General features: G+C 37.2%; 3 protein-coding genes across 3 annotated transcripts; 2 read left to right on the top strand and 1 right to left on the bottom strand.

Moving 5' to 3' along the window:
- The first annotated feature begins 6,760 nt into the window (after positions 1-6,760).
- On the top strand, positions 6,761-16,630 carry LOC105040121 (mitochondrial-processing peptidase subunit alpha). The gene is made up of 13 exons (XM_010916509.4): positions 6,761-6,942; positions 9,233-9,478; positions 9,571-9,867; positions 9,944-10,111; positions 10,204-10,371; positions 10,486-10,566; positions 10,741-10,807; positions 11,004-11,101; positions 14,133-14,205; positions 14,288-14,358; positions 14,450-14,499; positions 16,049-16,161; positions 16,258-16,630. The coding sequence occupies exons 1-13, from the start codon at positions 6,904-6,906 to the stop codon at positions 16,308-16,310; spliced, it is 1,524 nt and encodes a 507-aa protein (XP_010914811.1). The 5' UTR covers positions 6,761-6,903; the 3' UTR covers positions 16,311-16,630.
- Positions 11,108-14,126, top strand: LOC140855823 (uncharacterized). The gene has a single exon (XM_073252857.1). The coding sequence runs from the start codon at positions 12,665-12,667 to the stop codon at positions 12,989-12,991; it is 327 nt and encodes a 108-aa protein (XP_073108958.1). The 5' UTR covers positions 11,108-12,664; the 3' UTR covers positions 12,992-14,126.
- A 1,680-nt stretch (positions 16,631-18,310) lies between the features above and the next one.
- Positions 18,311-22,001, bottom strand: LOC105040113 (deSI-like protein At4g17486). The gene is made up of 4 exons (XM_010916496.4): positions 21,721-22,001; positions 19,533-19,820; positions 18,982-19,062; positions 18,311-18,788 (listed from the first exon to the last, which is right to left on the bottom strand). Exons 1-4 carry the CDS (start codon positions 21,863-21,865, stop codon positions 18,655-18,657), a joined length of 648 nt encoding a protein of 215 aa, XP_010914798.1. The 5' UTR covers positions 21,866-22,001; the 3' UTR covers positions 18,311-18,654.
- Between the last annotated feature and the right edge of the window lie 1,353 nt (positions 22,002-23,354).

Here is a 23,354-nt window from a genome sequence, read left to right as displayed (position 1 = left end):
GAAGATCCACTTGCACCCTGTTAGGATCATACCATACCCTTAGGTGCATCAACCAAGGTCTGTACTTGATTGATATACATCGAGTCCATCTCAGATTTCATGACTTTCAGCCATCTATCTGAGTCTCTACTCATGACAGCTTTCGAATAGGTCAGTGGATCATCATCCTGAATGATGTTGATCATATTATCATCAAATCTCAGAGGTGCATGATACACTCTATCTGACTTTCGGAGAGGAGGTGTGTATTATGAATGTACCTCATCTTTAGATACTTCTGATTGAGGATCTTCTTGTGGTCCAACCACTGATATTTCTGGATCGATTTATAGATCATGAATTTCAGTAAGTTCAATATTCCTCCCACTGTCTCCTTCTTGGATGAGTTTATTTTTTTAAAAAAATGGCGTGCCTACTAACAAACACCTTTTGTTCAGTAGGTGGTAGAAGTAGTATCCATTAATTTTTTTAGGATATCCTACAAACCTACATTTATTTGATCTAGCACTAAGCTTATATTCAAAAATATTTCTGACATAAGCAGGACAGTCCCAAGTTTTAAGATGTTTAAGATTAGACTTCCTTCCCTTCCATATCTCATATGGTGTGCTTGTAACAGACTTTGAAAGCACCCTGTTTAATATGTATGTGGCAGTCTCTAGGGCATTATCTCTAGAAAGATATTGAAAGATCAGTGAAGCACATTATGGATTGCACTATATCCATCAAAGTACGATTTCTCTTTCTTGCTACACCATTTAATTGGGGTGTATAAGGAGGGATCCATTCAGAAAAAATATCTTTACTTTTAAGATGATCAAGAAATTTACTGGATAAATATTCTCTTCCTCGATCAGATCGAAGAACCTCTATCTTTTTTAGTTTGTTTCTCGATCATACATTGATATTCTTTGAACTTATCAAAAGCTTCGAATTTATATTTTATAAGATACACATATCCAAACCTTGATAAATCTTCCGTAAAAGTGATAAAATTGGAGTATCCTCCTTTGGCCTGAGTTATCATTGATCCACATACATCAGTATGTACTAGAGCTAACAACTCATTCGTCTTCTCTCCATATCCAAAAAATAGAGTCTTGGTCTTCTTACCCATGAGACAAGATTTATAAATTCCTAATGATTCATAATCATATGAGTCAAAGAATTCTTCTTTGTATAATTTGTTAATTCTTGACTCACTAATATGACTAAGGCAACAATGCCAGAGATATGTGACATTCACATCTTCTCTCTTTCTTTTTATATTTTTTTCAATATGAAAAATATTTTCATTGAGTGCATGAATTAAAAGATTGTTATCAATATAACTACTGCCATAATATTCATTAGAAAAGAATATGGAGCATCTATTTTTCATTAGCCTTATTTTATAACCTTGTTTTTACAACAATGGTGTAGAAATAATGTTTCTAATGATCTTTGACATGTAATAACAGTTTTTTAATTCTAAAGTTTTGCCTGAAGACAAATCAAGCATACAGGTTTCTACAACCTCTGCGCTAATGGACTCTCCACTTGCGTCATAGAGCTCGAGGTCACCTCTTTTCAGACCTTTGATATTCTGTAGTGACCGTAATGAATTATAAATATACAATCTACAGATGGTATCTAATACCCAGATATCAGAGTTTGAACCACTCAATGAAAAATAGATCTGTATCATATACACACCTTTTGATGCTACACATGCATCCTGCTTCAATCTTGCAAGATTATTCTTGCAATTATACTTCCAATGTCTAAACTTGCCACAAAATAAATAGCTAATATCCATATGGACATCTTTTGCCTTTTCATTATTACTGACCATCCCAAGATCAGGAATATCCAGAACATCGGAGTTCTTCTCTGATACGAACCTTATTTGCAAGTTCCTCAATCAATCCACAGAGTTGGATCAGTCAATATATTTTATTTATGGTGTTATGCAGTGAAAATAAAGAAGCCATAATGCAGACTTAAATTTGTATAAATAAAGAATAATAGTATAAGCAGATCACTCATGTTTGACATGCATAACTAGATGAAGACTTTTAAACTAGTTATGTGTCCCACTATTTTATTGGATACCATAGCCCGCTCTTATGGTAAACGAGAAATCTTAATCTGATTTCTTAATGGGGTTGAGATCCTAATCTCTCAATGAAGTCTTGTAGATATCATAACAAACCTCAATGAGTTCAAAGATAGAAAAATCTATCCAATTGTATCTCATATAACTCTCAGCATAATCTGCCTCTAAAAATACTCATAGCTTTATGGATATCACAACAATCTATAGTATTTTTAGTTAAGTCAGACTTTTCATTTCTATATAGTCATATCTAAAAAATACTGTCCTTATGGATATCACAACAAAGCAATATATCCAAATATGCCGTAAAGTATATAATATACACCAAGACAAACCCACATCAATCTCCATAGCAAGTCATGTGGATATCACAACAAACCTACTATAGTTTTTGACAGGATATTGACTAGGCATGAAGGAAGGCATATATAGTATTTTAAATACTGAGCTACCTTTATTCAAGATTCGAACTAATCCAATTGATCAAAAAAGTGTTAAGATTGGTGGGGGTCTCCCGTTGCTTTTCTTAGACACCAATAAAATTGGCCAGGCCAGCAACGAAATCAATTAAATAATCATCGTACTTGAAACACTCCTTAGACACCAATTGATTAATCGATTTAAGAAATAGATTAGCTACTGATTCATAATACTATGACTTAATATAATTTTTATGAGAACTTTAATGGTCTCAAGCACATCCTAATTCAATCATAATGATGTACTATTATAGTTATATCTTAATAATCATAACAACTAATCATGACATCTATTCATATCTCTAAGATATGAAATCATAATCATTCAATATAATTATAACTAAGCATCTCAAGTATATCACATATACATTAAGTTCTAATAACATGCATGAATACAAAATATTCTTTTAGCGGTTCTTCTTTTTAGAACATCACAATGGCACCCCTACGCGTCATAAGAGTACCCTATTGAATAGAAAAAGATGGTCTTTGAACTCTACTTACTCTTATGATCAGACGGTCTGGTGATGAATCCAATTAGAGTACTAAGCTACTAAAAAAAATTTTATATATGCATCATGTATTTTATATTTAAAAATATATCTTTAAGACATGCGAGGATTTGGATGTTCAATCGGATTCAATCTTTGACCTGACTTGAACCAAACCAAAAACTCATATTTGATCACAATCAAGACAACATTCTAATCTTTGATTATATAGATCAAGATAGGCTTTGATACTACTGATGGATTTCGATGGTACAGTGAAAGGATTAGGTGTTTAAAATTTTTATTCAAAATACTCGATACACCAAAAACCCCAATGCCCAAAAATCCTTGACTATAATAATCAAAGTACAATAAATATAAATTAGGATAAGAAGAATATCTGTAGCACTAATCTCAATTTTCATAAGACGTCCAAGTGTCCAACCTCCAATGGTGATTCACACGGAAACTAAACCAAGAACAGTGCTCCTTCTTTACCTTGCTTCAAGAGTTCTAGCCACTAAAACTCGACTAGCCTTATACCAGTCAAGTTTCTCCAAGAAAATGACTCCACCCTCTCAGAACCTCCTCTGAACTTCTGATCCTTCTTCTTTAGGATCCTCACAACTCTTGTTAGGACCAGATAAGGCTTTGTCTTAAATCCCAAAGCCTTGTCCTAAAGCTAAGATAGGTTGTAAGAAAGAAACAAGAGCAACGGAGACAAAATTGAAAACTCTTTTTGAATTGCCTCAGACACCCAGTACTCCGATCAATTTATAGCCACTAGAGGGACACCAAAAGAGAGGGATGCGCCTCATCTAAGAGGCCTATCTAATATAATTATCAGAGATAAAAGTTTCTTCAAATAGAAGGACTCTTATCAATGATACTTCGATCAGCACCCTGCTCTGCGTGCACGATTAGAGAAGGGATGTTTTTACATCCCTTCTCAAATCAGAAAAATCCTCAAAAATCTATGTGGATAGAGGATTCAATCCTAATTCTAGAATATGTAATGAGTGGATAAAAATTCTCACAAATAGATGTGTTCTCACATTCTTTCATGCAAAGTCTGATCACCATGCGTGCAGATGTGAGGAGGAACTTATGGCGTCCGTTTGGTATCTAGATAAGTCTGAAAAAATTCTAAATGGAATATCAAAAATAGCTTGTCAAATGTGAAATATTATCTCAAATTAGAAAAATCCTCAAAAATCCACATGGATAGAGGATTCAATCCTAATTTCAGAACATATAATGAGTGGATAAAAATTTTCACAAATGGATGTGTTCTCACATCCTTTCATGCAAAGTCTGATCATCATGCATGCAGGCATGAGGAGGAACTTATGGCAACCTTTTGGCATCTAGATAAGTCTGAAAAAATTTCAAATAGAATATCAAAAATAGCTTGTCAAACGTGGAATGTTATCACCAAAAATAGTTCCATTTTGAAAGTATTTGATGAGGAGGACTCTCCAAATCTCGAAGAGACGCGATGCTTCTGTACGCGCGCAAGACTTCCTTTTTTTAATTTTTTTTTACTCCAAAAATTTTAGAAAAAATATATCTCATGCTTTGAGATGTGCATCAGAGGATGAAGGGTTATATGAGTTGCCACACATATCTTAATCTCATGTCAGAAGGACTCTTTTCTTCTGCCCACGCCAACACTTGTACGCAAAATCTATTTTGCGTCAAGAGTCCTTCACAACTTGGACTCTTCATAATTGACGTTAAAATGGGATGTGGTGCCCCAATTTGGGTTGCTTTTAGGTGGCATGACCTGATCCAAATACCCACTAAATTGGGCTAGCTAATTAGCAAGGGATGAGACCAAATTGACCTCCAAAGGAGCAAGGGTTCCACACGTGCTAGCATGCTTACCGGAGCCCTGATTGAATCCAAAATTCCGATTAACCTTTTTCAAAAGGGTCCTTGGCCAATTTTTATATGTGTGTAATCCATTGGGTTCCACATCTAGCTGGCAGTAGGTCCAGATGCAAGTTGACCAAATTTAATTAGATTTCAATCTAATCGATTTAGGTCCAATCGACCTAATCTGAGTTCAACAATTATAATCCTTTCTACTTGACGATCGAATTAAACTCTTTAATTCGATCAAAAACCTACAAGTTAAGATTAACGTCTAGTAACGTATCATGACTACCCCGAAGATGTAGAATTTTGATGAAAATATCAAATATATCATTCAGTGGCAAGTTACCATATACTTCAATCCTTCGATCATCCCTACTCTCTGAATATGTTCATGAGTATGGAATCATGTCAAACTCAAACACATATTCATATCGATTCTTAATTAACCAATGATGACTCCAATAAAGAAGTATTAGAAACTCTTTCTAATCTCCTTTCTGCTTTTGGCCAAAAGACTTTTTCCAAGTCATCTAGGATTGAGAATACACAGGATGCGATCTCCTCTTACTAGGAGTGATCGATTCCATGTTGATCTACTCACAACCTCCATATACACTGTACCATATCCAAAATACTCCGTACATGTCTTAATGCCATGTCTGGATATGAACCAAAATATGGGTTCATATGCACAAGATTCTATGATGGTCTCAGGTCTAAGGATTACTTGTACAACTCTTCCTTAGAAAACTATTTTTGACATACAAGTAAGGCTTCCATAAGATGTTCTCTTTCATCGAGTCAATTCAGTGGATTCATTTTTCAAATGAGTACCCACATCCTTGTATTAGTGTCCTACACAAGTGGCTAGTGAGATCTGCCACCTTCTCTATCGAGCATACATAGGATGTGTCAGTCTATCTAAAACATTGATCTCCGACTCAATGCTCCTACGATCAGAAATATTTAAGATTAGGATTTTAGGATTTTAGGTCTCACTAGCATGACCCATTCATGTCTCCTAAAACCATTGCCTTAATCTTTGGGGTTCATCATAATCTTAGACATAATAAGATGCAGCTAATATGATGAATCAATACCTCAAATAATAAATATCATTTTATGAGTTGAAAAATTATAAAAAAAAGTTCCATCGTAACATACTTGCGATTGACTTATAAGACACTTTTCTTTCAAAAGGGTTACTTACTTTTATCAGTAGCAGTGATATCAAACCATCAACCTGATTTTCGACAGCTATAGATCTGATTAAAACTTGCAAAACTAAAATATACAGGCAGATTTGTGTAGAAATTACAAGTGCATAGATGCACGCAATGACCAGAAGATTGAAATAAATGGATTCTTTCTTTTTTTTTGAGTCTCAATACAATTAGTAATAAGAAATGCACAAGAAGATGACGGAGCTATGTTTGGACCAGGCTTGGACCGTGCCGTGCCAGACCAAGCCCTTATGGGCCGTGTGAGATCCAGACCGCGGGCCGTAAATTCTCAACCTAGTTCGATCCATTTTAATGGGCCATACCAAATACGTTTTGTTACTGTAGCGGTCGCGTCGTGGCAGACATGGCCTGATTTGTGCCAGGCCGGGCACGGCCGTTGCCCATGCCGCACCAACGCTCAATGGTTTTAACGTAAATCTTACAAACTTTCCGGTCCCGTGATGTGGCATTTCTTTCTTTGTTAGCATGGAGCCATGGGCCATGGAGGTGGCGCGGAGATAAATTACAATGTACAGCGACATTCAAAGCATTTGGACGGCTCTGATTACATATTCTTAATAGTGTTTCGCGACGGTCTAAATATTCCGCTCCGTTGCCCGGCTGCTATTCCTCGTCTCACTCTCTCTCTTTGGTCCTCGTTTGTTGGGAGAACAAAGCGATTAAGCGAATCCCTTTTGTCTTCTCGGATCTAGGGTTTGGTTGCTCCGATCATGTACAGAGCTTTCGGCTCCCACCTCAGGGCTCTCAAGGTCGGTGCCCGCAAAAACTAGTTGTTCATTTCTCGTATCGTTTACTGTTTATCAAGAGCATTGATCTATCATGATCTTCTATTTTGTTAAAATTTCGAAAGTTCTGATCTTGATTTTATTGGATCTCCACAGCGTTGGGTTCGTCTTGATGATTTGGGATTGTTTTCTTTCTTTCTCTTTTTTTTTTTCTTTTTGCTTTTTGAAGTCTACATGTAGATCTCGATTATATTAATGAGGAGTAGCTTAGGAAACCCTGATTGATGCTTTGATAGTTTGATCTTGTTTGTATAATGGATTTTTCTTTTTATTTTTTTGTGATTTTAGTAGGCTGTGATGAGGAAAAAAGAAGAGTAATCTGCAAACAGGGTTTTGTTTTTTCTTATGAAAAATATTTCTGCTGGCCATCTTTTAGTTTCTTTTTTTTTTTTTTTTGCTGTGTGTTTGAGAGCATGGCAGCTAAAAATAGATAAGTGGCCACATGTATGATCAATTTTTTCCACAAAACCTGCTGTATTTGAAAGTGGTATGCCCTAGATGTCACCAGTGTGGTTCTCGTGCAGGAGGGTAGAGAGTTATTATTACTTTATGATGACTGGAATTTGGTGGGTGAGTTAACCTTTCGATGAGTTGTAACTCATTTTTACTCTCTCTCTCTGTGTGATGTGACGAGCATGTTGTAGGGAATATAATTGATCAAAGTTTCGTAGAAAAAAGACATTAGCACTTATATTAAGGTGCATCAGCTAAAGCTTAGGAGTCAAATAAGTGGATGATACATTGACCTGAGTTAATTGAGATGGTGTGGAATAGGAATCAGGGGAGTCGTGTGAGATGAATGAATGTTAGGGGCTTGAATTTTGTCATTTTTTTCTGGGCGGGGTCATAAGAGGAGGGATGACTATGAATCTTATGTTCTGTCTGTAGGAAGGTATAATTATGTGAAAAAGCTTTGTTGATTGACAATTTTTCTCTCAGTAGGAACAAATTGCTAAAAAGAAGGAAAAGAAAAAAAAAGCTGATCCAAAGTAATGGTGGGAGTTAAATGTATTTGTAGTTATTGGAAATTAAGGCCTGATAATCTCATTACACTTAATAGTCTGATTGGACAAAGGTTTTGATGAAAGGAAGTGAAACCCTGAAGGCTTAGACAGAAGTAGCAGATTTTTTTGAGAAAGCTATATTTGTTGCTGTTACCTTCAATAAGAATTAACTGCTGACTATAGTTGACCCTAAAGACATGAGATCTAGAGAGATGGTGATGTTTATTAGTCATAAACACCATATCTGTCATTATTTTGAAATTTGAAATTGATATTATATGAAATTGCTGGGCAATTCATATTGGAGCATGGCATGAATATGCGTTGATTTCATTGTTGATAAAAAAAAAATGTAAAAATAGAAGTTGGAGGTAGAGTTTTTAAATTTGAAGGGAAATCTATTAACTCTGAGCATTGAGTGACATAGCAATCATCTTATGTTTGATAAAAATAAAGTAAAAATATCGAGTTTATGTATGGCTCAGAAGTGCCGATGCATTTGATTTATAGGAATAACAGGTTAAGATTTACTTTCTCTACCCTATATGTTAGATACATCAGATACATGCATCTATAATAAATATTTCCAGTATAAAGTCCCACTTTATCTGCACGATCTATTATCTGATTGCTCAGCATACACACGCATGCACATACACACACATACGCACATACATACATATATACAAATATAAATGCATACATACATACTTATGCACCACTGGGAAGGTCATTTTTACATCACTTGAATCATTTATGGCTTTAGAAGAGCTTTTTTTCCTGAATGGGCCTATACTCCTTGTTGCTTTACCATTTGCAATTTTTGTTTGGGAGCATAACTTGCACACGGAGATGCTTTACTATCTAGGGAGTGATGTAGGTATTGTAAGCAATTTATGTTGACAGTGTTTAGTTATCAATATGTGATGATCTCTTGAGGTAGATCCTGGTCATCTTCATTCTTTACTTATAAAATGATCTAGTTTATGCGGGATATGACATTGTGTTGAGTTAAATTGTGTTGAATTTTGGAAGATTTTGGAAAAGGCAGCGCAAATAATTCTTGGTCTGCTTAAATGTCTTGTTTTCTTCTCAAGGAAAGTACTCGAACTATATATTTATACCAATTATTATTAGAGCATGCTTTTGAAGACCATAGTGAAAGCAGTTAAGTGGCGGTACTTTAGCTACTTCTTGTACTTGATATGATGAATCTTACAGACATCCTGATATCTTCCATTTATTCTCAGCGCCATGTCAGTGGTACTGGAGGTATTGGTGCTACCACTAGATCTGCAAGTACAAGTGTTGCAAAAAGGTCTTCTGGTGGATTTTTTAGCTGGCTTACTGGGGAGCGGTCCAATCAACTTCCCCCTCTAGATTTTCCACTTCCGGGTGTTACACTTTCTCCTCCTTTGCCTGATTATGTAGAGCCTGGAAAAACAAAGATCACAACTCTTCCAAATGGTGTCAAAATTGCATCTGAATCATCACCAGTATGTTTTTCACATGTTTTATTTTAATAAATGGTAGTTTAACCTGCCTATAGGTTATAAACGTGATAAGCTTGTTTTTCTTGAATTGTCAGAACCCAGCTGCATCGATAGGACTATATGTTGATTGTGGTTCTGTATATGAAACACCTGTTTCATCTGGGGCCACACATCTCCTGGAGCGGATGGCCTTCAAAAGTACAACAAACAGGAGCCATTTGCGTATTGTCCGTGAAGTAGAAGCAATTGGAGGCAATGTTACGGCATCAGCTTCTCGTGAACAGATGGGTTATACTTTTGATGCTCTGAAAACATACACGCCTGAGATGGTTGAGGTGCTTATTGATTGTGTTAGGAATGCTGTTTTCCTTGAGTGGGAGGTCAATGAACAGGTATTCCACCTTGCCTTCTGTTTGCCGATTTTGATTAATTACAGGTATTGACCCACTCTTTTCTTGTCAACTACAGCTGCAGAAAGTAAAAGCAGAGATAGGAGAAATTTCTAACAATCCCCAGGGTTTGCTCCTTGAGGCTATTCATTCTGCTGGCTACTCTGGTGCATTGGCAAATCCTCTGATGGCTACTGAATCTGCAATAAACAGATTGGATGTTAATATTTTAGAGGACTTTGTTAAGGTAAGATTAAGATCAAGTAACTCATATCCTATAGGATAAGCTACAGTTGTGCTTTTCTGCTTTAACGTTTTTGTTTGTTTTGAGAATATTAGGAGAATTATACAGCTCCTAGAATTGTTCTTGCGGCATCAGGTGTGGAACATGAGGAGTTGGTATCAGTTGCTGAACCACTCTTATCTGACCTTCCAAAGATGTCCCGGCCCGAAGAGCCAAAATCTGTTTATGTTGGAGGAGACTATCGATGTCAAGCTGCTTCTGCAGTATGTTTTAAGAGTTTCCAACTTGTTTCACTTGACAATTTATTTATGTGTTTCTCTTTTGGATTATAAGTCTTATCTCTTTTATGCTGTGCTTGTTTTTATTTTTGCGGACAGCAAACACATGTTGCTCTTGCTTTTGAAGTTCCTGGTGGCTGGCATCAAGAGAAGGAAGCCATGACGCTGACAGTACTTCAGGTCTTCTTGAAGTGATCCATAAAATTCTGAATTGGTGCAATTGTCCATTTTGCTGGTTCTTTTATATTTTTAGTTTTTCATCAAATATGTTCCAGATGCTAGGCCATACACTTATTTTTCTGTGTTGTTAGACATTATGTAGACTAATGCCATGTCGATTCCATGTTGTTGCAGATGCTCATGGGTGGAGGTGGCTCTTTCTCTGCTGGAGGTCCTGGGAAAGGGATGTATTCTCGGCTTTGTAAGTTCTGAATAGCCATGTTTTCTTGCTTGCCTGCGAACTTAGCTGTCAGAATTCTGTTCTCTGTTTTTGTTTTTCATTTTTTGAAAGTAATATTATACTGGGGTACTCTTGAAGCATTAAAGGTGTCACTGCTATCTATGTACTTTTGTAATTCATGTATCTTTTAACTTTAAACTGGTGCATTTTTTTACAGATCTTCGTGTCTTAAACGAGTTCCAACAAATCCAGTCGTTCTCTGCTTTCAACAGTGTTTACAATAATACTGGAATTTTTGGAATTCATGCAACCACAGTAAGCCACTCTTTTACTATGCATATAGATATATTATTAATAATTTGTTATTTGTTTGTTGGTCTTCTTGTCATACTTATTTAAAATCTGAATTTCTTTGTCCGTACTGGCCTTTGGGGTTCATTTAGTCATCAAGCTTTCTTTGTAGTCATCTTCTTAGGTTACTGTTTCTTTGTAGTTTTATGTTGCAGCCCTAGGGCTGGGACTTCTCAATTGTGGGTCTAGAGCCTTCCATGAAGATTACATTGATCTCAATTCTCAAGTGAGATACTGAGCGGTGTCATGGATTTTCTGTGGGCAGTAAACCAAAATTTATCTACTGGACTGCTGTATTAAGAGTTTTATATAGTTTCACGGTATGCTAATGATGAAAAGATGATTTAATGCCGCCATCTGGAATTTTTAACGAGCACCAATTTCAAGTTAACATGCAATGGTCACAATCTTATCTCTCAAATATGAAGTATGTATTCATAAGGAGGGCAGAGAATGCAAAGAAAAACAATAAAGTATGTGATCTAACTATGAGATGACATTATAACAATGGATTAGCAAGGATTCTCAACAAGCTACACAAGAAGTCCGCAAGCACAATAAAATAAGACATCAAGAGTCCGCAAAAGGGGTTCCTTGTAAGCATATGTTGCCCAGGGAGCGGAGAGAGAGAGGCAGTGTTCCACCTTTCTTTTTCCTTCTTTTAGCTTGTCCAGGTTACCTTTTGCGGCAATTGATACAGATTGGTTTCATGTCACATGGGAGAATTTGGTTGTTTCAAATAAAACATTAGATGTCTTTTTTCATAAAAGTTTTCCATGTCAATATTCATTGCTTAAATTTTAGGCAAGTGCAAATTACAAAACTGAATAATATTTTACTAATTCTAAGCTCTTTTTTTGTGTGTGTGTGTTTAGTGATACCTTTTTGTTTTCATCTTGGTTGAATTAAAGATTATCTCTTGTCTCCTACTAAATTTTGCGGGAACTCTGAGTATTATTTGTCCATTGCATGTCTAGTGGTCTCACATGAAATAATGTGGAAGAAGAGTCCTGACACAGAAATTCATATGGTTATAAAATGGGAATGAAAAATCTTATGTGGATAAATATCTCAGATAATATCTTTCTTGACAAAATTGAGAAATGCATGGGGTATTGTGAATTAAGGCATGGGAAGTGGAAGAGCTTAACTCTGATTGAGAAAGTAGGAGTTGTTTGAAATAATCCCATCAATCTCTTCCCATTCCATCAAAAGATCTATCTCCAATCAGATAAAAACACAACTGTTCTTACTCTTATGTAGGGGTGTAAGTTTGGTTCGGTTTTTTCGGTTATCGAACCGAATCGAACAAGGCAAATCGGTGTGGTTTTTTTGATATTTGGTGCGGTGCAGTTTTGGAATTTAAGAAATTTTGGTTTTCGGTTCAGTTTGATTTGAAATCGATGAAAAATCGAAAAAACCAAACTGCTTTGATTTGTCTAATCTTTTTCCTATTTCTTAATATTCATTTTGGCCGCCTCTTTTCCAACCCCGATCCCTCAGACCCTCTTGCTCTCGCCTTCGTCGATGTCTCCACATCACCCAAAATCAGAGGGTGGCGGTTTTGGAATTTCGGCCGGCGAACGGAGAGCCCTTCCTTCTGTAGCGCGGATCCGAAGGCCAGAAGAGGAGACAAAGGGTGGCGGCTGCGACGACGATGATGACGATGGAGGGCTCGAGGAGCTCAGGGAGAAGCTCATGGGCCATCTCTGTGAGGCGGCAGACCGGATGAAGATCGGCATGCCGCCGCCTTTCTTGGGAGGAGAGGCGGAGAAGGACGTGTCGACGCCAGCAATGGCTAGGGTGCCGGAGGCAGGGCCTTTGTCGCCTGCAGTGGAGACGGCGAGGCTGTGAAATCTGAGGATGAGGAGGGCTGAGGGCAGCATGCAAGGGTCTGATCGGGATCGGAGGGCGGCGCCGACGATCTTGGAGAGAGGTGGTCGGGAGAGAACGGTCTGGCTTAGATCGGAAAGCACGGAGAAGAGGGAGCGGCCCAAGAAGAGGGAATGGTGAAAACCGAATAAACCGCACCGAACTGAACCGAATAAATCGGTTTGGTGTGGCTCAGTTTTTGTTTATTTTGGATTCGGTTCGGTGTCATTTTTTTTCTTATTCAGTTTGTTTCAGTTTGGTATAATTCAGTGCGGTTCAAACCAAACCGCACCGAATTACACCCCTACTCTTATGTGCATTACATGTGCCAAATACTAGTTCATAGCTTTAGGAGTTGTTTTTTTGTACTTTGTTAGGATTCTGGGTATTATAGGTTACTTTAAAGTAGGTTATTTATATCCAAGTCTCTAGATTTATATGGATTTTTTCTTCTTCATGTAACCTCCATAAGAGCATAGCTCGGCCTATAGGTAGAGAGAGTTGATAATTATATTTTGAGGCTATGGGTTAGATTTTCCATTGTTCTTGCGGTTGAGTTCCATACCTTTTTGTCCACTTTTAACTTGTTCTGCTCCTCTATTTCTTCCTCCTGTTGTCCATTTCATGCTCAGAAGCTCTTCTTTTGACCTCCCACTTTGCAGTAGTGTGCGGATCATGATCACAAAATCACATAAAAATTTGAAATGGTTAACCTATATATGCATAGGTTGATTTTAGATAGTCCTATTGGAGTAGGATGGCACAACATGTGGCACACAGAAGACCCACTGAATCTAGTGCATTAATCAACCGGAACACTGATTCATTTGGCATATTATGATATCATTTATTCTTGTAGATTCCAACTTTATTGTGTAAATATTGTTGGGACATTCTTATGGTTTAGAAAATTTTGTCGCATATGGACAACATGCTAACTACAAAAGAACAACATATCTGAACCAGACTGGGAAGGTCTTATAACATGAGTCAATTTTTCTTGTGCTCATGCATACGTGTGCATTTGTGTGCTTGTCATACCGGACCAATTTTTTTTGTTGTACTGCACTCGTGCCATGGAATACCTGGAAAAACCTACTAAGAATTGGTTGCTCTAAATCAGGGTTCGGATTTTGTTTCCAAAGCTGTTGATCTGGCAGCAAGAGAACTTCTTGCAGTTGCAACTCCTGGACAAGGTTTCTATCTGCACCTAAACTTGCAGTAAATTTTCTAATAAACATGGCCTCTTTTTCATGTCTTGTCTTCTTTTTTTCATAGTTGACCAGGCACAACTTGATCGTGCCAAACAGTCAACCAAGTCTGCCATTCTGATGAACCTGGAATCAAGAGTATGTGTTTGTTTGTACTTTTTTGCATGACTTGTAAAGAATTTGATGTTATTTTTATGCTCATGTTTGGATGCTCTTTTTTTAATCACAGATTGTGGCATCGGAAGATATTGGGCGTCAAATTTTGACATATGGAGAGAGGTGAGATCATTTCCATAATGCACAACTTCTTGAATATTTTTGCATAACACTACTGTTTATTTTCGCATATGATGCATCTTTGTGACTTGCAGTTGTAGGAGATAAGAACATTAGATAGGGGTGGATACAGTGAGCTAAAGATACAAGAGTATGTCCACTTATTGTAAGATATATAAGAGTATGTCCACTTATTGTAAGATAAGTCGTTATAAGGACTAAATAGGCTATCTCAAAGGAACATGGCAAGGGACACACCGGGAAAATGATAATGCTGCAAAAATCTAAATAATGATAATGTTCTATTATTGTCTCGTCCAATGTCAATATTCTGTACCATGTGGTATGTTTTGATGTGTGATTTAATCATTTACCATTTAAAATCATGGTTTATAATTTTTTAAAAAAGGAGAAAAAAATAGTGTCAGTATAATTTAGGAAAAGTCAGAAAATATAGAATTTTCGTATTACTTGAGCAATTTTCTCTATAGTTTTATTGAAGTGTGGCCTGTGCATGTATATATGACTGCGACTATTGGGAAAAATCACAATGTCAGAATATATTTTTACAAATGTTATCATTTAAATATATTTTTCTCTCATTTTGCTTCATAAAACATGTAAGAATGTATGTCACCTGCTATGACTTTGTTGTGTTTTCCTATGTTTGGTTCTGTATGATGTGATGCCTAAAGATGAATATGGATGTGTCCATTTTACTATAGATTCAAGTGAATGAAGTTTGCGGCCATAATAAAACAACCCGGACATGGCCCAACTTGTTTTTTGTTGACTTTAAGTTCTTTGCCCTAACTGGAATGTTATCCAGAATGTGGAATCTGATTCATTAGTAATCAGTCAAGATCCCTATTGGGTATAAGGGTATTCACCCTACTCGGAATCTTATAAAGATGTAAACTGGGACCTACTTTTTAATAATTGAATGAGACCTCAAAATTTTAATTTCTGGTCTGTTATGGTGCTATTATGAACAAACCTTGATCTTCTCTAAAATATGGAGTCCAAGAAAGTTCCCATGACCTGACCTGTTTGGGTTTGCTATGGGTTTGGAGCTGAGGGTGAGACTTACCACAAAGGTAAGGTTGCTCAACTGTGACCTAGAGGTCGCAAAGTTTGAAACACGGAAATAGTATTGGCACATAAGGTTGCACATATTTATCCGACTCTCCTTAGACCCCACAATGGCAGGAGCCTTGTGCACTGGCTGCCCTTTTTTACTTGGAGCATCCGTTGGATGTTCTGTAGCATGTTCTTTATGTCACTGCTTGTGTACCTCATCTAAAATTTGAACTAAAACTCACTGCAGCACGTTAAACATTTGTTAGTATAGCAATCTCATAATGATTTGCTGAAATTCTCCAGTAGTCTAGCACCTTGTCTAAGCAGGAGATGTGGTGGTCTTCAAATTCAATCAGTATACACAACCATTGCATAAATTTATTGGTTTTTCTCCCAGACGAGCATTCAAACAATTGCAATCAACATGGCCTTTTTGACAAATCAATGCATCTTCTTTGCTTTAACCTTCCAGGAAACCAATTGAGCATTTTCTGAAAGCTGTTGATGAAGTTAAACTACAAGATATAACTTCAATTTCTCAGAAGATCATTTCTTCACCACTGACAATGGCATCTTGGGGAGATGGTATGTTCTAAGTAACTTTTCATAAAAACTATTCAAATGATTCATTGAAACCTTAATCCTTCTGGTTCTCATAATTAACTACCATCTTTCTTGTAGTTATCAACGTCCCCAGTTACGAATCTGTCAGCCGAAAGTTCCACTCAAAATAAATGTCTCCGCACCCGAAAGCTTGCAAGCCTTTTCTGCAATTTTGCATATGCGGACATGGAGCTCCCTTATCATCATGGCCTTGGCAGCAGAAAAATAAATGGTTTTGAATTGTCCCCTTCAAAAATTTCATGTGGATCAATAATTTTTTGGTTCGTTGCAATCGTGACTTGCAGTTTCCTCGCCTGAGCTTGGAAACCAGGTTCTTAACAAGGTTGTCTATTTCTTATGATTAGAATTTTGCAGCTTCTATCCATTACTTAGCCATGCTGCTAATTTCTTATACTTGGCTATCATGAAAGATTATTTTTCCGAAGGCCAATTGTTGTTCACGTTTTTTTGGTATGGCTTCTGTTTCATATTTCATTTATTTTATGGGTAAAAGACTGCATATTTCACTTGGGAAGTAAAAACATTTACAGTGCTGGCTCATAATACAAAATATTTTGAGGACCGTGACTACCGTTCATGTTTATATTTCTTGGTGGATGATTAGTTGGTTGCATGGCCACAGCAGAAGGCTTAGGGGCTGTCTGTAGCCCTGTAGGAGGAGCTGTATTGCAGCTCAAGTTGCAACGCAGCTCGAGTTACAGGCAGTTCACCTACAGAGTGCTGGGGTTGGAAGGCAAAGGAGCAACAGAGGGAGCGAGAGAGAGAGAGAGGAGGGCAGTGCGGGGAGAGGATGGATCCAGTGCTTCTCGGCGAGGTGAAAGGCGGGTGCATGAGAGGGTAAAGCGGTGGAGGAGGGGGAGTGATGGAGGAGAATGCACCCGGAGATGGTGAGGGGCGGGTCCTGTAGGAAGGGGTGAAAGCGGCGGGGGAGGACCAGTCCGTGCCGACGATAGGCCTGCGCTTTTGTGTGGCCCCAGACCGGACCACCGTCTGTAGCTTAAACCGCAGGCCTCTTCTTGCAAGTCCTGTCAGATTTGCCGCAGGCCTATCTACAGCTGTACCTGCAGTGTTGGTGAACCTCCAGCGCACCAAACTGGCCCTAAAATAATGACTGCCGGTAGGTCATTCTAGGACCACCTTGCATATGGCAGCCCATATTTGTAGGTATCCCTCCCTCTCCTCCCCCACTCGTGGCTTTACCTTGTTCTCTGAATAACGTATTGTATTTTTCAGCCATTACTTCCATTGGGTCTCATTGACGCTGGATGCTTGTTTGCTCTAATTATGGCAGAATTGAATGAAGAGTCGAGGTCTTCAGCAATCTTACTGGTTTCAAATCAGTATTATGGAATTGTCAGCCTCTCTATGCAATCTGAAATTACCAGACTTTGGATCAGCACTTCCAATCACCCTTGGGAAAAACATGAATAGGCCAAGATAGATTATTTTGATTGTCGGACATGAGATGTAAAGCCAAGCATCTTTTTTCCAGTTTTAAAGTGATTCTGTTGTCGCGGTTGGACATGCTTAAAGGTGCAGTATTGAGAGATATATGATCAGAACAAGCCATGGAGATTTACATGTTCAATTGAATTACCACCTTTTTTTTGGTCGGTGGGTTGGAAAAAAGAAAAGAAAAATCAGGGATGGCGATGCCATCATGACGTGCACCGGGCATGACAAATGCGAGCAGCTCGGGGGCAACCGTAGATGCAACAATTCCCCTTCCTACATGCAAATCCACCGTTGGATCGCCCACCGCGCAGATGTCTAAGCACTCCGAACCTGTCGTTCATCCGCCTGCACAACTATTAAAGCACGGAGGAGGAAAGGTGCTCGAAGAAAAGATAATCTTGGTCAGAGACCGCGGTTTGCCGGCCAATCCGAACGATGGCTGGTTGGCCTCACGATAGATGCATGAGATGCCTGGAATCCATAGAGGCAACATTGGGGAGAGAGGGAGAGAGAAGCATCGCCTTTCACCACTTGCTAATAAAAGCATCAGTTATATCATATATTATCGAGTCATCCCCATACATTGGTGCGCCACTCGAAACATGGATCCAAGGCGACAAAATGTTTTACCATTATTGTTGTGCGACAAAATAGATTAAATCAAAACAGGAATCCATTGGCTGCAGAATTCGAGTGGGTTAGCCGTACACAGTAAAAGCAACAGTACACAATCCATTTATCCATCGACTGATATGCTTCTGCGGCGCTGGTAGACGTACGCGAAGCGCAAAAAAAGAACAAAAAAAAAAAAAAAGAAAGGAAAAAAAAAAAGAAACATGAGTGGAAGCTACAATTGAATAAAATATACATCACTTTCTGTATGCATTTGACCTTGGCAAGCTTGGTCCTCGACGTGATAGTGGTACAAAAGTATCAAACATTCCCACTGAAGAATACGATGACTTCTGCCGGTTTCAGAGAGAGGCGGAACGCCGCAAATCACCTTTGAACCACCCTTGTAAAGGCCATCTCCTCAGCAGAAGGCGTCGAGAGAAGTTCCTTTTCTTGATCTATGTCATCACTTTCTATGGGATCATGGGGTGTGATCATCAAAAATGACCCAGGACCGTCTTCTGCTTATGAGTAGAACAAAGAAAGGAGTTATATCATGAAAGTTGAGAGGGGAGAAAAAGAAAGATCACCCCATACTTTGTCTTTGTAGCTTTCCCCTTCAGTTGAAAATATACTTACCAAATTCCTATGAAATGAATATATGTGCGTGCGCGTCTGTGCACGTGTTCTCAAAAGTGGAGTTCATCAACTCACCTGACAAACTACAGTACTCGCGTATCTGTTTAACTGCTGGTTGTCGGAAGCTTTCAGGGAGTAGACAACTGCACATGACACCTGCAAAATAATTAGGTCGTTGCATTCAAAAACCACACTAATTGGTAATATCATATTGTACTTATTCACGACACCTTTCATAGCTATAGAAATGTCACTCTCTGCCATCTTCTTCATTATAACTATTCATGACACATTTTGTCGCACATCACCCAAATAGTTGAAAATTATTTTGTTTACCGCACATAACTACATCCAGCCATATGAGTGAGTCAACACAAAAATCTTAAATGAGGGCTTTGTGACGACATTTACAGAATATATCCATGTTCTTTCAATCACAGAAGCCAGTTATTTCTAATCAATCTTCACCTGAATTATGCTTGCTTAATAGCTGAAGACTCGATAGTTGGATGCACAATAACACAAATATGAAAAGCAGCCACTAAGATTGGAAATACAGAGAACATGAATAGGTCTGGAAGTGTAAAGATGAAAAATTACACATTTATGGGTAAAAATGTCCTTACCAAGATGCGCAAGCCGATTAACCCATCCAGGAATTGGTCTCCCTGTCAATCTCAAGCAAATATCATCTGTAAAGTGATTGCAGTTTTTGGAGATGACTTGATAAGTATCACCATGGAAATCTTCAGCAATATCTTCCATGAATGCCCGAAATTCCGAGGAACTCATGTTTACATGACCCAGTGGAATTGAGCATCTGTAGACAAAACCTGGGCAGCGCCTTGGTTCCACCTCAAACACTCCACTTGTTGGGTAATCATGGGCTCCAAACCCATACTCCGAACCATGTACTGTTCACATTTATCAATATTACAAACATATATAACCCTCATAAACAATATGAAACCATCGGCATAATCACTACCATCACCATCAACTAAAATAACTTGTTTTTCAATGATATGACTCTACAGGACTCAAAGGGAGATGTGTTTATAAAATGTGAAATGTTGAAGCGCAGACTATTCACAAACAGTTGGAAGGTCCACCCAATGAACTTAAATAGTTAAATGTTAGGTCACACTGGCCAAAAAAAAGCACGAAAAAAAAAAATCTCAGCCTTTCTTATGGCACTAACTGATAACAAGAGAAACCACTACAATCAAAATCCACGGGAATAAGGTCAGCCTGTGCATGCATCAATCGTGCAACACTTGCAGCTGCCCACCAACAATCCTTACATCAAAATTGAAGCAAGCACTACACAGCTGTTTGTTTAAACAAAGGAACTGCCAGGCTAGGCTACGAAGACTGGTTTTCACTATAAACCCTGCAGTTGGATCACTGAGGAACCCAGGGAGAAGCCATCGAATATAAACTAGATACATACATACAGATGTATCTTGTTATTTCTGATCGATCATATGGTCTAAAGTGATTCCTTGAATTTGCAGGTAAGCTGAAATTGGATCCAAAACTTCCTGTTTTCAACAATAACAGATAGGCTCCTTATCAAGATTCAGAAACAAGCTACATCTGTCAATACAAAGCAATGCAAAGAATTTCTTGTGAATGTTAGTGTATCACGGATTGATCTTAGGTGCAAGGGCTGCCGGATATCTTTTCCTTCAGTCCAGGATCATAGTGTTGTAGGAAAGTTTTCAGCAATTTGAAAGGACATCTTTGTCGATATTATTGACATAACCTAAACAGTATAAAGGACAACAGTCAATCACAAATATATGTTATTCTTTTTCAACCTTGAACAAATAAAGAAGAATTCTGCAATGGACCCTTTTAGATATTTAATTAATTCATATAATGCAAGGATCAATCATTCACTCATTTTATCTCTTCTCTCCCATTTTGCACTTTTTTCTTTTAACCCAAAAAAAAAGACACACCCATGATCAGCTACTAACCTAATTTCAACTCTCTAAATATCGGCGCTGCAAGTTCAGCTAAGTTTAGACACAAGAGGAATCAAACCTGTGAGGCCAGTTGGCAGGTAGAGAAATCCATCTTATTGGCAATGGTAAGTTATACAACCAAAGAACAATATTCCAAAATTCCACTAGACATAGAGATGGACTGAATGGAGGAGGAAGATAATAATTTCTGGTATACAAAGCTGAATTCAGCTCTATCTCATTATAGAACATGGATCCCCAGAAGAATGACAAAGGCCATTGCAAAATCACCAGAAATGATCCACTTTCAAACGACCTATTCTAACTAATTTTGGAATTAGGGCAACTACAAGTAATGTCAAACCTGTTATACATCGTTAATCAATTCCCTAACAGCTCAACCTTTTGCCTTCAACTTGTTAATTAACATGTTTAATCCTGACTAAAGCTCCGTCTCCCAACCTTGACACTCAAACTATATCCAGATCTAACTTCACATCAGTATAATACTTCTAGCACAATAATTTGAGGAAAACCACTAAATCAGCCTGTGAATCATAAAAATAATCGATCCGTATCACCCTTTTTATCAATATAACCACCAAAACACAAATTAGACATTTTTTTGCAGGGAGAAATTAAAAAGAAACATGCAATATATAGCTTTTTTATAAAAAAAGGAACATCAAATTTTCAGGTTCTCGTGAACAGAGATTCCACGGATTTCACCAAAAAGTGCCAGAACACATAATTGGAAGCAAAAATATCGACACATTTGCTCTAAGGAAACGAACATTCGTACTAATTCATTCAATTTATCTTCAAAAACAGTATGTTTTACCTTCGATTCCCGAATGAAAGATTCCAATACCAAACCAAAACATGTAATCGTTCAACGGAGTGAGATCATAAACGTTCAGGATCACGGGACTCCCAACGCTACTCCCATCCGAGGTAGAGGAGCTCGAAGAATGCGCGGAACCCATAAACCCTTGAGAGAACTCGGGAGCCCTCGATTGGAAGGCTAGGGCTCCTCTAGGGTTTAGACCGCCGGTCGCAGGGAAGGAGCTGATTGGGGAGGACAACAACCTCAAAAATGGGGGCCGCGGGTGCACGATACTTAAGGTGGGTAGGGGACGGGACCCCGACAGGACAGTCCTCGTCTGACGTGTATAAGCTTGAGTAAGATTAGACACCACCTAGTGGACAACAATGATATGGGGCGGACACTAATCACACCATAGGCCATCACAGGCTTAACTCAACGACGCAGTTTCTTTTTTAACATCTTAAAAAAAATAAAAAATTAAATAAAAATAATATTTTTTTATTAATAAAATTTATTAATTTTATAATTAAAATAATAAAAAAATAAAATATACATCTAAAAAATTTTTCATTACTGTTTATATTCTCTTTATTTCTTATTAAGCCTCTCAATTCATTATCTTTCTTATCAAGTCATGTCTCTCATTCGTAAGATGTTCCTTTTATTTTTTTTTTTTTTCAAATCCCACGCATTATTTCTTCTATCCATGAGTCCTTCCTCAAGTTTCTTTCTTCTCTTTCAAATTTTTTTTTTTTTTAAATCTCTACATCTAAAAGTTCATGAAAACTGTGTATCATTTTATTGAAAGATGTGTATTGAGATGTTAGATAAATATTTTACTAGATGCGTATCAACAGAGTATATACTATGTATTGATGAATATTAAGTTCAATAAATTATGTATCAATTTATTTATAGGTGTGTATTAGATCGTTGTCAGTGTGTGTATCAAAAAAATTTATAGTATGTATCAGTAAACCATCTAATGTGTATCATTTTGTTATGTGTTGTATACTAATAAGTACTATATTCTAAAAATTATATATTACTTTACTTACATATATATATTGAAATATCGAATGAATATTTTGCTAGATATGTATCAACAGATTATATAATGTGTACTGATTAATACTAAGTTTAGTAAACTATGTATCAATTTAGCTATAAATATGTATTAGACCATTGCTGAGTGTATATAAAAAAAACTTACAATATATGTCACCTGATTATAAACTATATATTAGTGATCTCCTCATTCTGAAAATTATATATCAATTTATTTATTGATATATATTGATTTGTTTGATGATTAATTTATTCAGTGTGTATCATATGGTCATATAGCACATATCGCTTAAAAAATGTATTGAAAATGAGAAAGAAAAAGAATGTCATTTTTTTAATCATAAGATTAATAACTCTATTAGCAAAAAAATATTTTTGATTTTTAAATTTATTTCTTAAAATTAATAATTAAAAAAATATGATAAATTATAAAATCCATCCCACATGATATTTTAAAATATTTGCCCCATATAATTTTTATTTCTACTCGTGACTCGTCAATTATTGATTAGATTTATTTTAGTGCATGGATTTTGAATTATCCAATATAAAATTATCGTGCTGCTCGTCATTCAAAA

This window comes from Elaeis guineensis, chromosome 2 (assembly GCF_000442705.2).
Source record: "Elaeis guineensis isolate ETL-2024a chromosome 2, EG11, whole genome shotgun sequence".
Taxonomy (NCBI): Eukaryota; Viridiplantae; Streptophyta; class Magnoliopsida; order Arecales; family Arecaceae; genus Elaeis; species Elaeis guineensis.
Note: the sequence above shows the minus strand (reverse complement) of the source record. Positions and strands in the feature narration are given on the sequence as shown.

Coding starts and splice junctions, on each gene's coding strand:
- LOC105040121 (XM_010916509.4), top strand. CDS start 6,904: ATGTACAGAGCTTTCGGCTCCCACCTCAGGGCTCTCAAG. Junction 10,112..10,203: donor TTTTAGAGGACTTTGTTAAG/GTAAGATTAAGA, acceptor TGAGAATATTAG/GAGAATTATACAGCTCCTAG. Junction 14,359..14,449: donor TGATGAACCTGGAATCAAGA/GTATGTGTTTGT, acceptor TTTTAATCACAG/ATTGTGGCATCGGAAGATAT.
- LOC105040113 (XM_010916496.4), bottom strand. CDS start 21,865: ATGGGTTCCGCGCATTCTTCGAGCTCCTCTACCTCGGATGGGAGTAGC. Junction 19,821..21,720: donor CTTTCATTCGGGAATCGAAG/GTAAAACATACT, acceptor AAATGTGAACAG/TACATGGTTCGGAGTATGGG. Junction 19,063..19,532: donor TAATCGGCTTGCGCATCTTG/GTAAGGACATTT, acceptor ATTATTTTGCAG/GTGTCATGTGCAGTTGTCTA.
- LOC140855823 (XM_073252857.1), top strand. CDS start 12,665: ATGTCTCCACATCACCCAAAATCAGAGGGTGGCGGTTTTGGAATTTCG.